General features: G+C 34.6%; 2 protein-coding genes across 10 annotated transcripts in view; both read right to left on the reverse strand.

The window, feature by feature from the left end:
• Positions 1–4,364, reverse strand: part of LOC138127437 (pancreatic triacylglycerol lipase-like) — a 29,871-nt gene extending 25,507 nt beyond the window's left edge. Inside the window, exon 1 of the mRNA XM_069043519.1 lies at positions 4,206–4,364. The gene's annotated coding sequence lies outside the window, so the exon portion shown is untranslated. The remainder of the gene's footprint in view (positions 1–4,205) is intronic.
• Positions 4,365–8,285: 3,921 nt separating this feature from the next.
• LOC138127435 (myelin transcription factor 1) overlaps positions 8,286–13,440 on the reverse strand; it is a 282,760-nt gene continuing 277,605 nt past the window's right edge. For 8 of the 9 annotated variants that reach the window (XM_069043515.1, XM_069043516.1, XM_069043512.1 and 5 more), the window contains 3 exons: positions 11,515–11,783; positions 10,873–11,024; positions 8,286–9,576 (listed from right to left, as the gene is read on the reverse strand). In XM_069043515.1, coding sequence (XP_068899616.1) covers positions 9,307–9,576; positions 10,873–11,024; positions 11,515–11,783 — 691 coding nt within the window. In that variant the 3' untranslated portion in view covers positions 8,286–9,306. Of the gene's footprint in view, positions 9,577–10,872; positions 11,025–11,207; positions 11,330–11,514; positions 11,784–13,440 lie in introns of those variants that run through there. The other variant, XR_011158232.1, reaches the window with a different exon arrangement.

Raw genomic sequence — 13,440 nt, forward strand, 5'->3', positions numbered from 1 at the left:
GTGTGAAATTGGAAAAGTCAATTATCGCAACGGACAAGCAAATAATGAAATGTTTGCCGTGTCAAAGGCTCGTCGATGTCGATACATAGTAGTCGTAATCGTCGAGTGGTTGCTTAATTTTTTTCACTTTTTTTGCAATCGGTTCGATCGGGAAGGTTAAATTGAATTAAAAGTGCGTATTGCACCTCCCGGCCGTGTAAGAAGTCGTGCCGTGCCGGTCTCTTTCGATGGAGGGGTCCATTCTTGGCAAGGACGTGACTACCGAATAAGGAACAATGCGTGATTTTTCAAAATGGTCAGGTAGATAAGAGTGAGAATTTTTCCACATCGGGAGGTGTTTTCATTTTATTAATGAAATTAACGTCAGTGGCGTAGAAACTTTTAACAATAACAATATGTATACTTCGTCCAGCGAGAGATTGGGAGATTTTAAATTATATTAAATTAACCCAACACTACAAAATGCACTAAAACACATTAAATTACAGCATAATTACAGGGCAAAAATGTTACTGCTTGAAGGATATATGTATTTAAAATTTTACGTGTGTTAGGTACTACTTTCTCTACGTAGTATTTAGTGATTTTTATGTAAACCAATCTCTCGCTGGACAAACTATAGTAATAATGGTGCATTTACGACTATTACTTTTTTAGTTTATTGCATTTTTACACGAATGTATTTTTTAGCTAAAGTTTAGTTTAGTTAAAGAAATTCATGAATTGGTGACAAATGAAATAACACAAGGTCAATACGCATAATGTGTGAAGGTAATTCAAAATCTGACAATTAATAGATACGCAAATACAAATATTTTGGTAAAGTTAATAGTCAAAAGTCAAACTTATTTCACACATTTTATGGTGAACGCCGTTGAGTTTAAAGAAAGTAAAATTGAAATTCGGTTATGTTTTTGATGAAAATGCAGTTCACGTGGAGCAGATTTCCCGGAAATAAAAATTAATGATAAGTGATTGAATTTTCGGGTTCAGTAACATCACCGACGAAAACGTGATGTCTGAAGATAACGAAGCAGTCAAAACATACATAGATACATCCTCTTCAAATTGCAAGTAAAAACAATCATTGTTATTCATCGATGAAATAGTGATGATGATAAATAATTACGTGAGATTAAATAATTATTTAAATACCGAGCGATCATTTAAAAAATAAATCGAGTTTGCTTTGGAGCCTATGCTATAGCATGGGTTGCCATAGGTAACACGCCGACTCGATTTATTTTTTAATTGATCGCACCGTATTAGATATCAGACGAATGCAGAAGGTAAAAATCACAAACAAAATATGTACCCATGTAGGGGCTATGATGTGAGTGCGAGAGAGATAACTCTCGCAGAGAGTGACAGCACGCAAAAATACATAATAATAATGCTGAGACTAATCAAATTGTCAATCAATATAACACATCAAACTTGATACAGTGTCAGGATGTCGTAATTTGGTAATTGTCAGTAAATAAAATAATTGGGTGAACATTACGTTAACAATGGTGTCATGACGGCTTGTGTTGTGGATCGAGGTGATCGTGGTCTGCACATCTGAAAGTGTTGTGCGAGCACAACCAATACATATTTACAATAATAAATCACACACGTTGACAACGTCAACGTCAACTCTTAATAGCTTTGGTGATTGTCAATTATTATTACATATTCATTGAGCTCTAGTGCTTTAGGTCAATTAATTATTAACTTAATTAATCAATTATTATTAACTTATTGAGCTCTCTCCGGGGTTATTAGGAGAAATGGGAAGGGTTCCTACAGAACCCTCTAGGACTCAGTCCTCATCTCAATAAACAACTGTAATCAAACGAGGCGCACTGATAACACTCAGCAACCCTCAATCAATTGTGACCACCATCGCGACGGAGTTGTGCAATGAGTACGAGTACTCGCCCCGCCCGATAAACAAATGAGCAGCCCTGATAACACTCAGCGACTCACTCGATCCGTCTACTGGCAGCTCCCCGGTCTCTGCAGTCCATGTGATCACAATCAATTTCACACCGCTAGCAGCTCCACGGTCTCTGCTAGCGTACAGTTGCCGGAAACGAAGTCTAATTAATTACAAATAGTTCTTTACATTACGAATGCGGTAGGCTACATTTACAGCGCGAGGTTTTTAGATTGAAACACGACCGCGCAGCGGGAGTGTTTTAACAAAAACCGAGCGATGTAAAATGTAGCCTACCGCATTAGTAATGTATTAATATTTTTTAAATGGCAGAAATGTATCTATTTTACCACAAGATGGCGCCATCAGACTTTAGTCGAAAACAATTAAATTATGTTCATTTTCGAAAACTGAACGGATCAATGGTAGCGGTATCTTGTTTTAGTATAAATGAACTTTATTTATAATAAGCTAATATTTTTTTTGGAGGTCCCAGAAAGCTTAAAATTTTCGCGTTAGTTTACGCACTCTGTGCGGTAAAATAACAGATAGTTTGGTTAGTGTGTAAAAAACAGGATACCGTAGCTGTTCAAAATGTGTAAACATGACATTTAGAGTTGAGGAGGCCAAAAACAGTATTTTCCTTATTAATACTTCAATAAAAATACATACCTTCTGTTTGGTTTGGTCAAGAATATGATGATTAATGAATGTAGTCTTATTCGGTTGTTTATATGGAAATTCAACTTTCTAAGTGTTTATTAATTAAGAATTATTATACATATTTAAGTGCATTTAAAACATTTTTTTTATTTTATCAGGTCAAAAATACATTAATGACAACATTAACTTCCACGCTTATAAATTAAAAAAAATTAAATGAAATAATACCTAAAGTTGCGGCAAATCAAATCGAAAATGTTATTAAGAATCAGCGAAAATATTGTGGCAAACATGATTAATTAAAGAATTATATTTAAAATAACGTTATTTCTTACATCATCGTATGTAACGGATGTTCAAATGAAAAATTCATCAAGTTGGCTATGACTTTTTGATGAAAGAAGATACAGCGAAAACGGGATGATGCCTTCTTTGACAGATGTCAGTTGTGTTTTGTTAGTGTAACGTCTTTTTTTTTTAGTAGAGTTTCGTTTTCTGTTGAATATTTAATTTCAATTTAATTAATGCACCAAACAATCCGACAATTGAGTCACTCTCTTGGAACAACGCACACAATGTTACACAAGAATTTCCATCTTTATCCCTACCGTGTCACACCAGTGCAGGAATTGAAGCCAGCAGATTATCCAAGAAGATTACATCTTTGCAATTGGCTTGTCGACAACGTAGGCAATAATGTCTTGGTGTGCATTTAATGCTTTCAACATAAAAAACACATGTAACCTAAAACTTTACAGATTGCACATCGCTGCGCCTTTTGTCAAATTAAGAGGTTTTGTATTCAATGTTACCAAACATGTAGCCAGAGACAATTATAAACTTTTTTGATAATCTGGGACTCACATTACATAATATAAAATAAATTTTGTCAAAAAAATGTCACTTCTTAACGTGATCCTAACCTAACTTTTGTCATTGATCTTCTAAGACAGACCTACTTCACAATGTTGGGAAAAATTCAAAGGCTACTTGATGAACTTTTCAATTGAACGCTCGATATACATATGGCTTTTTTTTGTTATTCAAATGCAAATATAATTAATCCTGTCAGAAAAAGAATAATGCACATTTTTTTAATAATGATAATTGTGTCTCAATAATAGTAGTACAGTATCTTTTATAATCTTTTTATAAATTTAGAACTTTCATAAATGTTTCAAGCAGCGTTTTATTGGGAATTAATCTATTCCATTAAAAAATAATTTTTAGTTATTTGCGTTTATGATAATTTTCTATTTTCACCAGTTGGAAAAGTATCTTGATTCGAAACTTTTATTTTTACGAAAGTCTCAATTAATACCTACCATCGTAACCAGCAAATAAAATGCAGGAAGGTTTTCTTGTATACACGGTTGCATTTCTTTCAAGTTACTAGAGCATGCACTTTATGTTCGCGACAGAATGTTCCACGTGCTCGATGAAGTGAAAAGACCGATTTACCAAACGCTACTGTTTTCAAATAAATTAACATAAATCCAACTGGTTCCATTTTCACTAAAATGGAACCCATCATTAGCGTCGCGGTCGACTCGGCGACCCTGGCCGTGGACGATTTAACCGGTGCAGCAGTATTTTGTTCTTCTCGAAGGTCCCAACTCACCTGTTCTTCCTCGATTTCTTCAAGACGACTCGTTCTGTTCTTTCACCTCTAACACCGTACGAATCTGCGAAGATGATCGTTACGCAATTGAACAGCAGTCGGTTCCGACCAAATATAACACCGTCTGCGGCGCACTCGCACTGCAACAACAATCAATCCAGAAACATTGTTAAAAACGTTTTACTTTCTCCGGCGGTCGAGCGCACCGAATAAAAATCGCTCCACGTTAACTGGCTTCGTTACTTTCTAATCCCCATCCGCGTTACATAATTTACCGATCGGATCGGTACACCTGGGATTTGTATTTTTCTCGGTGAAGATGCGCGGCATCGTGCCGTAATTGCAGGAAGTCGGACGTCGGGGTTGGCGAAGCACGGCCGGTGCGTCCTCCTCGTCGAGGAACTCGACGGATGGAAGAAACGCGTCGGAGAAAGCGGAGAACGTGCGGCGGAACCGGAGGATTTTGCCCGGAAGCCGTCACGAGTTTCTTGTTCTAACGGTCGGGATGGTGATCGTGACCCTGGGAAGGCGCCGCCACACGGCGATGGTTGTTTGCAAACAAACCAGCCCGATGGTGAAGGGACGGAGTGGGATTCCTGTACGTGCAGGATTTTATTTTGTTTGATTTTTAAGTCGTAAAGTCAGATGTGGTGGCATACATATTTTGGATGAAAGTGAATTTTATTGTGAAGGCTCTTAAAAAAAGAATTCGACTTGGGAAGTTGTTCTGTTGCTCAATAATAATTATTTACGTTGTTTATTTAACAGTGTAAATTGTTAAAAAATCGTCAAGCATGCGTTAAAATGATTTATTTATGTAATAATTTACGGTGGTAATTCGTACGTACTAAATTTATTGTATAAAACTTGTGACGAAAAACTAATGGCAAAATCAGCATCAAAATTAGCAGTATAAAATAATAATTAAAAACAGTAAAAATTTTCATCAGATGATGTTGAATATTTAAAGATGTAAATTTTTCAAAAATATCTTAAAATTTATCGTTGAAGATGTGAAATTTTAAATTCCAAGCAAAATTCACCAGATGCTAAATAATTAAATGATGATTCACAAACAGACTCGTGATTTTTGCAGATATTTAACAAATTTTCATTACAACGGGACTAAGAAGTTCTTCACATTAGTTGTTAGTCATTAGTGTTTTTTTTTTTAAATTCATGTTCGTGTGGTAGTTCTTTATGATTTTTGAAAGTACATACGTACTCGTATTTGCCCCCAGGTTGTCTTGTGCGATCAGTAGCTAGGAAACTTTCGTTGCCAATTCCAAGATTTTTCTAACGAATTTTTGTTTACATCTTTTAGTCCTTTCTTTAAAATCAATTTAAATAAATATTGATAACATAATTACATAACATTTTTGATTTACAATGTAAAAGTTTCCGATAATAATGCGGAATCTGGAAGTGCCCCGAATGCTTGCAGCGTTTCCACGTTGAATAGCAAGGGAAATCCTCTCGAAAAGGAATTTCTTTGATTTTGAATCGCCTGATTCCGCAATAAGTCGGTTTCCGATGATATTAATGAAATCGATGGCTTCTTTGCACCAAGGGCCTAAAGTTTCAAAGGCTAAACCTTTAAATATGTAATTTGACGAAATAATTGAACTATACAGGGTGTTTGAAAATTGCTAGTACAAAAAAAAACTGCGGCATCTAGAAGCCCTAAGAAATCCAAAAAACCAATTTTTAATTTTTTTAAACAAAAGGGATAAAGTAACCCTATCCCAGCATATTTTACGCCTCAGGCGGGGCAGTATTTTTTAAACCTTGGTAACCAAGCGTGATAATGAAGGGCTATACAACAATATGAAAAATAAATATTTTTTTGCAAGATTTTGGCAACTAACAATGGTACTAACAATTTTAACCAAATTTTTAGTAATTTTTATCTCGAAAACTAGAGGACTTTTATTAAAAAATTTTTTTGCCGATGACTTTAACTCACCATTACCAATTACCAGTATTTTTTTGTACTAGCAATTTTCAAACACCCTGTATTTTCTATGTTTGCGTTTGCAAGCCATTTCAGCAAAGCCTGAAACTTCAGAAGTTTTCAAAACGTAACTATCTGCAAGTGTATCTACAATAGTCCTTTCTTTTGGTTCCTTAATAAATTGCTCTCGCATTTTAACGATGTTTTTGCAACAGGGCGCTTAAGATTTGGATATACAGGGTGTTATTGAAAGTTATACAGATATTTTAACCACGAGCTACTGGCTTCATGTAAAACTCGGAAAAAATATTTAAAAAATTCAATGTCAATAAATAAAATGACACTTATTTTTTGAGCTACAATTTTTTAAAATTGCTTTTAGCCTTCTACGTTGTCAAACAACTTCGTAGGTAAAATTTCGGCACATTTTAAAAATACACCTTGTATACCATATTTTATAAAACGTTTCCTTGTTTGAAAGCATATTTCCTATAGGTTACTTCGCATTGGCGTACATTTTATAAAACATGATATACAGGGTGTATTTTTAAAATGTGCCGAAATTTTACCTACGAGGTTGTTTGACAACGTAGAAGACTAAAAGCAATTTAAAAAAATTGTAGCAGAATTTTTTAGATATTTTTTCCGAGTTCTACAGTAGCTCGTGGTTAAAATATCTGTACAACTTTCAATAACACCCTGTATGCGTCTTCATTCTTCATTTTATAAAGTGTTCGACAGTGCTTTTCCTGTTGCAGTACCGCAATGTCTAATTTAAAAAAATAATGTTCTCTCAGATAATAATTAAAATTAAATATCTTTTGAACTGTTAAATACAATCAGTTACCACTTATCACAGTGACAGATAAGTAATTTGCATCACAATGGTTTTTTGATTTTTGAACAGCGTTTACATAGTTTCTAGTAATTAATTACGTAAGAAATATGTATTTTATACAAGGTGATTCTGAAATAAGTTTGGAAAAAAAACCGGTAATTGGTTATTATGAGAAGAAGTCATAGACAAAAAATTTTTCTTATCACAGTTTTTTCGTTTTCGAGATATAAATGATTGAAAACTTGGTCAAGATTGCTACCTATAATTGTGTCAAAAATAAATTTTTCCAACATCGCTTATGAAAATGATACTTTCATCACTCAATTTAGTGAGGAAAATAGACTTTTGCATCACTAGTGAGGAAAATGGAGAAAGTAAACTCACTAGTGAGGAAAATTTATTTAACAATCTACTACCTACTTATTAATATAAAAATTTAAAACACTGTTATTTGCATTAATTAAAACTCCAGATCCGGAAGACTCAAAAAATAGGAGAGTAAAATAATTATAAAAAAATTTAAAATTGAGACTCATTTTCATAAGCGACGTTGGAGAAAATAGTATACACAATTCGTGATCAAAGTGCGGCGATTTTTCAACTCGCAATACTACCCTCACTCGCTGGCGCCTCGTCCGGAAACAGCAACGATTCGTCCACAAAAACAATGTTTTAGGTACTTGTAACAAAAATAAATATTTTCTGAAGCTTTTTTAGGAATTTACAATTTTTGAATTTCATAAAATTTAAATTTTAACTCTTAGCTATGAAGACGGGAACTTGCACTTCCTTTCTTTTACCACAACGATAATTGAAAGAAAAGTTTTCAAAAGTTTCCGGTCCAATTTTGTTTTAATTTATCTTATTAGTTTCTTAATTAACATTTGAGTTGTCGTCTTATAGAAAATCTTCTTGGTCGATCCTTTTGTTCAAGGGATAATAAAATAACTTCGAGAATATCACAGTCCCAGTTTAACATGCGGCCAAGAACCGAATATTGATAACATTACTATACTAGTACCTAATAATAAAAAACAATTACGAAAAGACGCTTAAAATTTTAGATCTTGTCTGAATTTTAGCTCTAAAAATATTTTTTTCGGCAATCTTTAAATAGAGACTATTCAAGCAAACGCAATTTTCTTTTTGTTACTTGACACAATAATTTTCGTACTTTAACAATCCGTAACGTAGTCATACGCCACCTGTGATTCGTCATGGAAACCTGCTTGGCCATCGGTGAAGTATTCTGTTTTTCGCAGAGTAAAATAAAAAGCCTTTGTGCTTTTTAAAGATTTTATTTATAATAACAACACATGTATATTAACATAGATATTTGGTGTGAACAAATAATTATTTAATGATGAGAATGGCTATACTCATTCGTTTTATTTACACATTACACAACAATTCGGTAAACAGCACAGTAAAAAACATTTTGTCCCTTAATTGTGTTTTTTTGGAATTTAATAATAATAATCATAATAATGATAATATCAACGAAAATATGTCTGAACACTGCGTGAATGAGTTATGATCACGACTGGGAGGGCGGGGGCACGGGGAGAGTAAAAAACTCTCGTCTCGCGAGTTTTTTACTGCGTATTGCACATTATATCATAGTTTTACAAATAACACTAGAGCCTAAATATAAACAATACATAACGTATAATCACAGATTATCTAAAAAAATGAGTATAATAATAATGACGATGTTTATGTACTTAACGCTACAAATATTAAAGCGATTTATTAAAATATAGATTTCTACTAATGAGATAAAGTCTATTTAAGGTTTGTACAATGGTAACAACTGAGGAGAGATAGTGTTGACGAAAACAATGCCCGAACTAGACTAGAAAACAAAATGAGTAGACGTTTTTACAGTGATAGTATCGTATTTGTATTTTATACCAATATGTACAGTTGTTCAAAATGTACACCGTATGCAGTTAGTACTGGATCATCTTCTATACAAATGAGCCCTATTTACATTAGATCACAATTTATAATTACGTACAAATGACTCCTTAGCCTAGTGGACCGGGCAAATCAAATCGAAGTCTCGAAATAAGACAAAGACCGCAACAAAACACCCCGACGGAAACCGTCCCAACTTTGATTTCTTCAGACGTGACGAGATCTTTTTCGATTCAAGGAATCAGAGTCGAATCGAGTTTTTTCCCTTTCTCTCGTCTGACTTGCCCGGCTCGTGGATAATGAATAACGCTCGACACCGGAGCTTTCCGGGGCCGGATTTATTTCTATTTTTTTTTTTTTCATTTAAATTTTGACACGCACAGACACACTTATATCGGCGTCGGTAGCACCGTAAAGTCCTGCAATGCACACTTGACCGTCTCGTACAGGGGTCTATTCTCGTCACTACAATATCCTTCCGGTGTGCAGAGCGTTTGTAATTTGCTCAAGTACGAATCGAAATTTTCCTGTCCGATTTTTTCCGGCGCCGGACCGCCACCGGGCAGCCGGACGTGTTCCAGTAACGTGATCACGTTGTTCCTCAAGCTTTCGTAGTATTCGTTCAGGTTGTTGGTGCGCTGGGTGAGCGCTTGAGTTTCCTGGTGGGAAATTGTTAGTGTAGTCCTATTGCTTTTTTATGATAACGCTGGTGGATATGAAACTATGTGTTAGGTGCGGACGCCAATTCTATTCATAATCCGACTTTATTCTATTATACAGTCATATACACAATAGTTTTAGGTCCACTGGTTTCAATGAAGGCACTGTTCAAACGACACAGAAGTGCAAAGCGGAAGGAAGATTTCTGTTTAACGAAGGCGGTTAACCGGAGGACGCGATCGATCAACGTCTCAGCGCCATCTCTCGAATCGTAGCTAATTTTCAATTCCGGGTGAATTACTAAATCTAAAATGTTAACTTTGTTTTCGTATTTTCAAATTTTAAATTATTATCAACAACAAATTCTACTCTGAACTGTTGCGAGTACGAAAATGGCAAATTATAATTAAGGCTGCTTTTGCAATTGACAAATGATTCCAAATAATACAGAATGGAGAAAATCTTCAGCAATATGGCTCGGAAAATTACGAGAAATACAAATGAAAAATATATTTTTGTTACATCAGCAAAAGCGAAAAGTCTAAATTTTATCAAAGAATGATCAAAAAACTTTTTCTACTCCTATTGTAAAATACTGTGATTATTGAAATGTCTTTTATTAGATAACAGGGTTCATCACCTACGGGCCCGTTGAATAATAATTTCAAAACTCACGGCAAATATCATAGCAACTAGTTTATGAAGTCTAATCGCAAATTTTAATGCAATGGTATCAAGTATACAAATTAATAATTGTAAAGCGTCAGTTTTAGTTTGTCTAATAATAATTCATACTCGTAGAAAAAGTATAGTATTCTACTCGCAGATAATGGCTATTACTCACTCGGATGATTGATATCACTCGCCTTCGGCTCGTGACACAGAATCATCCTCATGAGTAATAGCCATCATTACCCGCTCGTTTAATAATATACAATTTTTTTCTATTTAGTTTCTCTTTCACTTTAACGCTGTCAACATGTCTCGTCCTGTAGATTTTAAATAACACGTATATTTTTACTTTTTACCAATCTTAGCAATTAGTAGGATTCTTTTCACAAATAAATCAGAATGAGTTCTTTTAGGAATTTTGTCGATAAACTGCTAATAAAAATTATAAAAAATTTTTTTTTTAAGATTTTGCAAAATCAGCCTTAATTTATTGAGTAAGTGGTAGCCAGTGGTACCGATACTTCCACTTGCACTTCATCAATTTTCTGATGGAAAATATTGTGTATATTGGACAATGTTCTCAAGAGATCTTAAGCTCGAACGCATAAGGAGAACAGCTTTACCTTTTCGCCGTGGCTCAGATGGTTCTCCATGGCGTTAATGTCCGACTTGAGTTTGATCATCTGCGATTCAACCCGAGCGTTCTCCCTCTGAAGCTCAGTTATTTCGGCCTCGAGAGTCATCAGATCTTCACCGTTATTCGGTTGATCCATACCTACAAAAACCTTTCGGTTTAACAAAACGCGCCACCCAAAACAAGACCCGTTTTTTCCGGTTAAATCCTCTCATTTTACTTTGTAAAATTTTTCGAAAGGCCGTCTAAAGTGTGTTCGTCTGTCTAGCACGTGAAACGACCTCAAGAAAATTGATTTTTTATTTTATTCCATTGTGAACGTACTATATTTCAGTCGGTTCCCGGTATTTGGACCATTTCCATTCGGGTTTAAACGAACGAAAGAAGAATAAAAGACAGGGAGAGGGATAACTCGCTGTTGCGTCTTCAGTAAGTGTAGCACCATTCTAGGCAGAGAGAGAAACTCTTTTAGTCTTGCCCGAATTTTACAAAGCAAAATAAAAGTGGATCGGGGAAGATTTTACAAAGGGGTAGTTACGTGATTATGTTTTTAACAAAATTGGAAAAATTCATGTGACGTCTGGTGCTGCAACTACCCCTTTGAATTTTTATCATCGTTGTGGATACTGACCTGTGTAACCCTTCGTGTAGAAAGGCATCTCTTCGGGGTATTTCGATTTCTTGATGGTTTGTCCTGCGACAGGACAGCCGCTCAGTGATCGATGGGTCAGAAAGGAGCCGTTGATGTGTCCCGTGCCGTCGCAACCGGGGGTGGGACAGTTGACTCCTTCGAATTTCATGGCAGTTGCTGCCGCCACCGCCGCTTTGTGTTGTTCGACGGAGCCGCCGCTCTCCAGGACTCGCATTTTGTTTCGGTTGGCGATGGGACAGCCCGAGGCGCTGCAAAATCAAACAATGGACCTGTTCCAATCGATTGAACTCTTTCCAAAATGTTTTTATCAATAATTTTTCAATATGCACACTCTAGATACAAAAGTCGGTTGTTATAGTAGGCCCAGAAATATAGTGATTTTATGGACTTAGGCCGATAATTTCTTTTACAATTTTGGGGTCACTTTTATTACCAACTTGAAGAGAGTTATAAATCTTCTATGACAGATGTTTTTGAGCCGTCTGAAAATGGACCATCGGAGACAAAGGTAGGTAGAGCCTAGACGCGCGACGGGTGCCAGAAGCCCTACCTAAACTGACCACCTCAAGTTAATGTACTCCATCCCTCATAGAATCACTATATTTCTGGGTCTACTATACAAATTTTATTTTCTATTTCTAAAGTAAAAAGCTGTACTCATTTTTGACTTTAGGTCAGCGCCGGTCACAGTTCAATCATGCAGAAATCAAGTGAGTGAAATCTAAAACTTTCTTTGCGATTTTTTCAAATAAAAAAAGTGAAACGAACAAATACATTTTGGTGATCAACGTGATTTTAAAATTTCGTGGTAGGTACTGTCAGGAATTAAAATTTTCCGCAGTTTTTACTGTTCGGGTATTTTAATCCAGTTTTTTTTTCGTGCTTCATTATATTATTATTATATTAAATTTTAACTCTGGAAGAATTTGCGGAAAAAATGATAAATAACATTTTTTTTTATTTTAACGAGTCCTAGTGGTGGTTAAGTTTATTACGTGGACTTCCATAACACCCGGTATATCTCACGTTTCATTTTTAATGTAATCAGTACAATGTAATCAGTACAATTTTAGAATTAGTGTCATAGGTTATCATAACAGAACACTTATCCCATTGTATTAAAGAATGACACTGACGATCAAAATTCATTATTCGCAACTATACAGGTGCCCGCACGATAAACCCTACTAAAAATAAGTAAATATTACGAAACGTTAGGGTCATATTCCCTTGATATAAGGCTTCAAATGTGTGCAATCAATTTCCCGTATCACTTCATTCTGAGCCATAAAATTAAAAATGTCGATTTTGAGAAAAAAAAATGTTTTTTCGTACACGCTCATAATTCACAATTCATAATTATTCAAAGAACACATTTATGAACTTTGCATTAAAAGAAAATGATTAGTTTTTGAATTATGTATTCCAATTTTAACATTAACACCGAAAATTGTTCAAGATTTACAACTACGAGTCATAAATAAATACCTCATTGTTGGTAAACAGTCAACAAACATATGTTAGAACTTTTCTCGTAATTTTTAAGTCTTTAAAGGGTACCATAAACAATCCATGTCAACCTCTTTTGTAGAAGTAACTGCCCAATTTAATAATAAATCACAACTAAATTTTGCACTTTAATATCAAATTCCATTTTTTCTATAGCAGATGTTAAAGTAGAAAAGTAATTTATTTTTTTTATTACCCTAACAACGCTTATACTAACGAGATTTAAAAAAAAACCTGACACGATTAGTAATGATTTAAAAAAAATATTTTAATAATAAAATACAAATGCTGTAGAAAAAAATAGAATATTATACACGACGATAATTAGCGTCGAGACGCTAAAAAACACTCTGGAAGATAAAATAGAAATTTATCGTCTTGTATAATAAATAACTA

The sequence above is a fragment of the Tenebrio molitor genome, chromosome 3 (assembly GCF_963966145.1).
Source record: "Tenebrio molitor chromosome 3, icTenMoli1.1, whole genome shotgun sequence".
NCBI classification, from domain to species: Eukaryota; Metazoa; Arthropoda; class Insecta; order Coleoptera; family Tenebrionidae; genus Tenebrio; species Tenebrio molitor.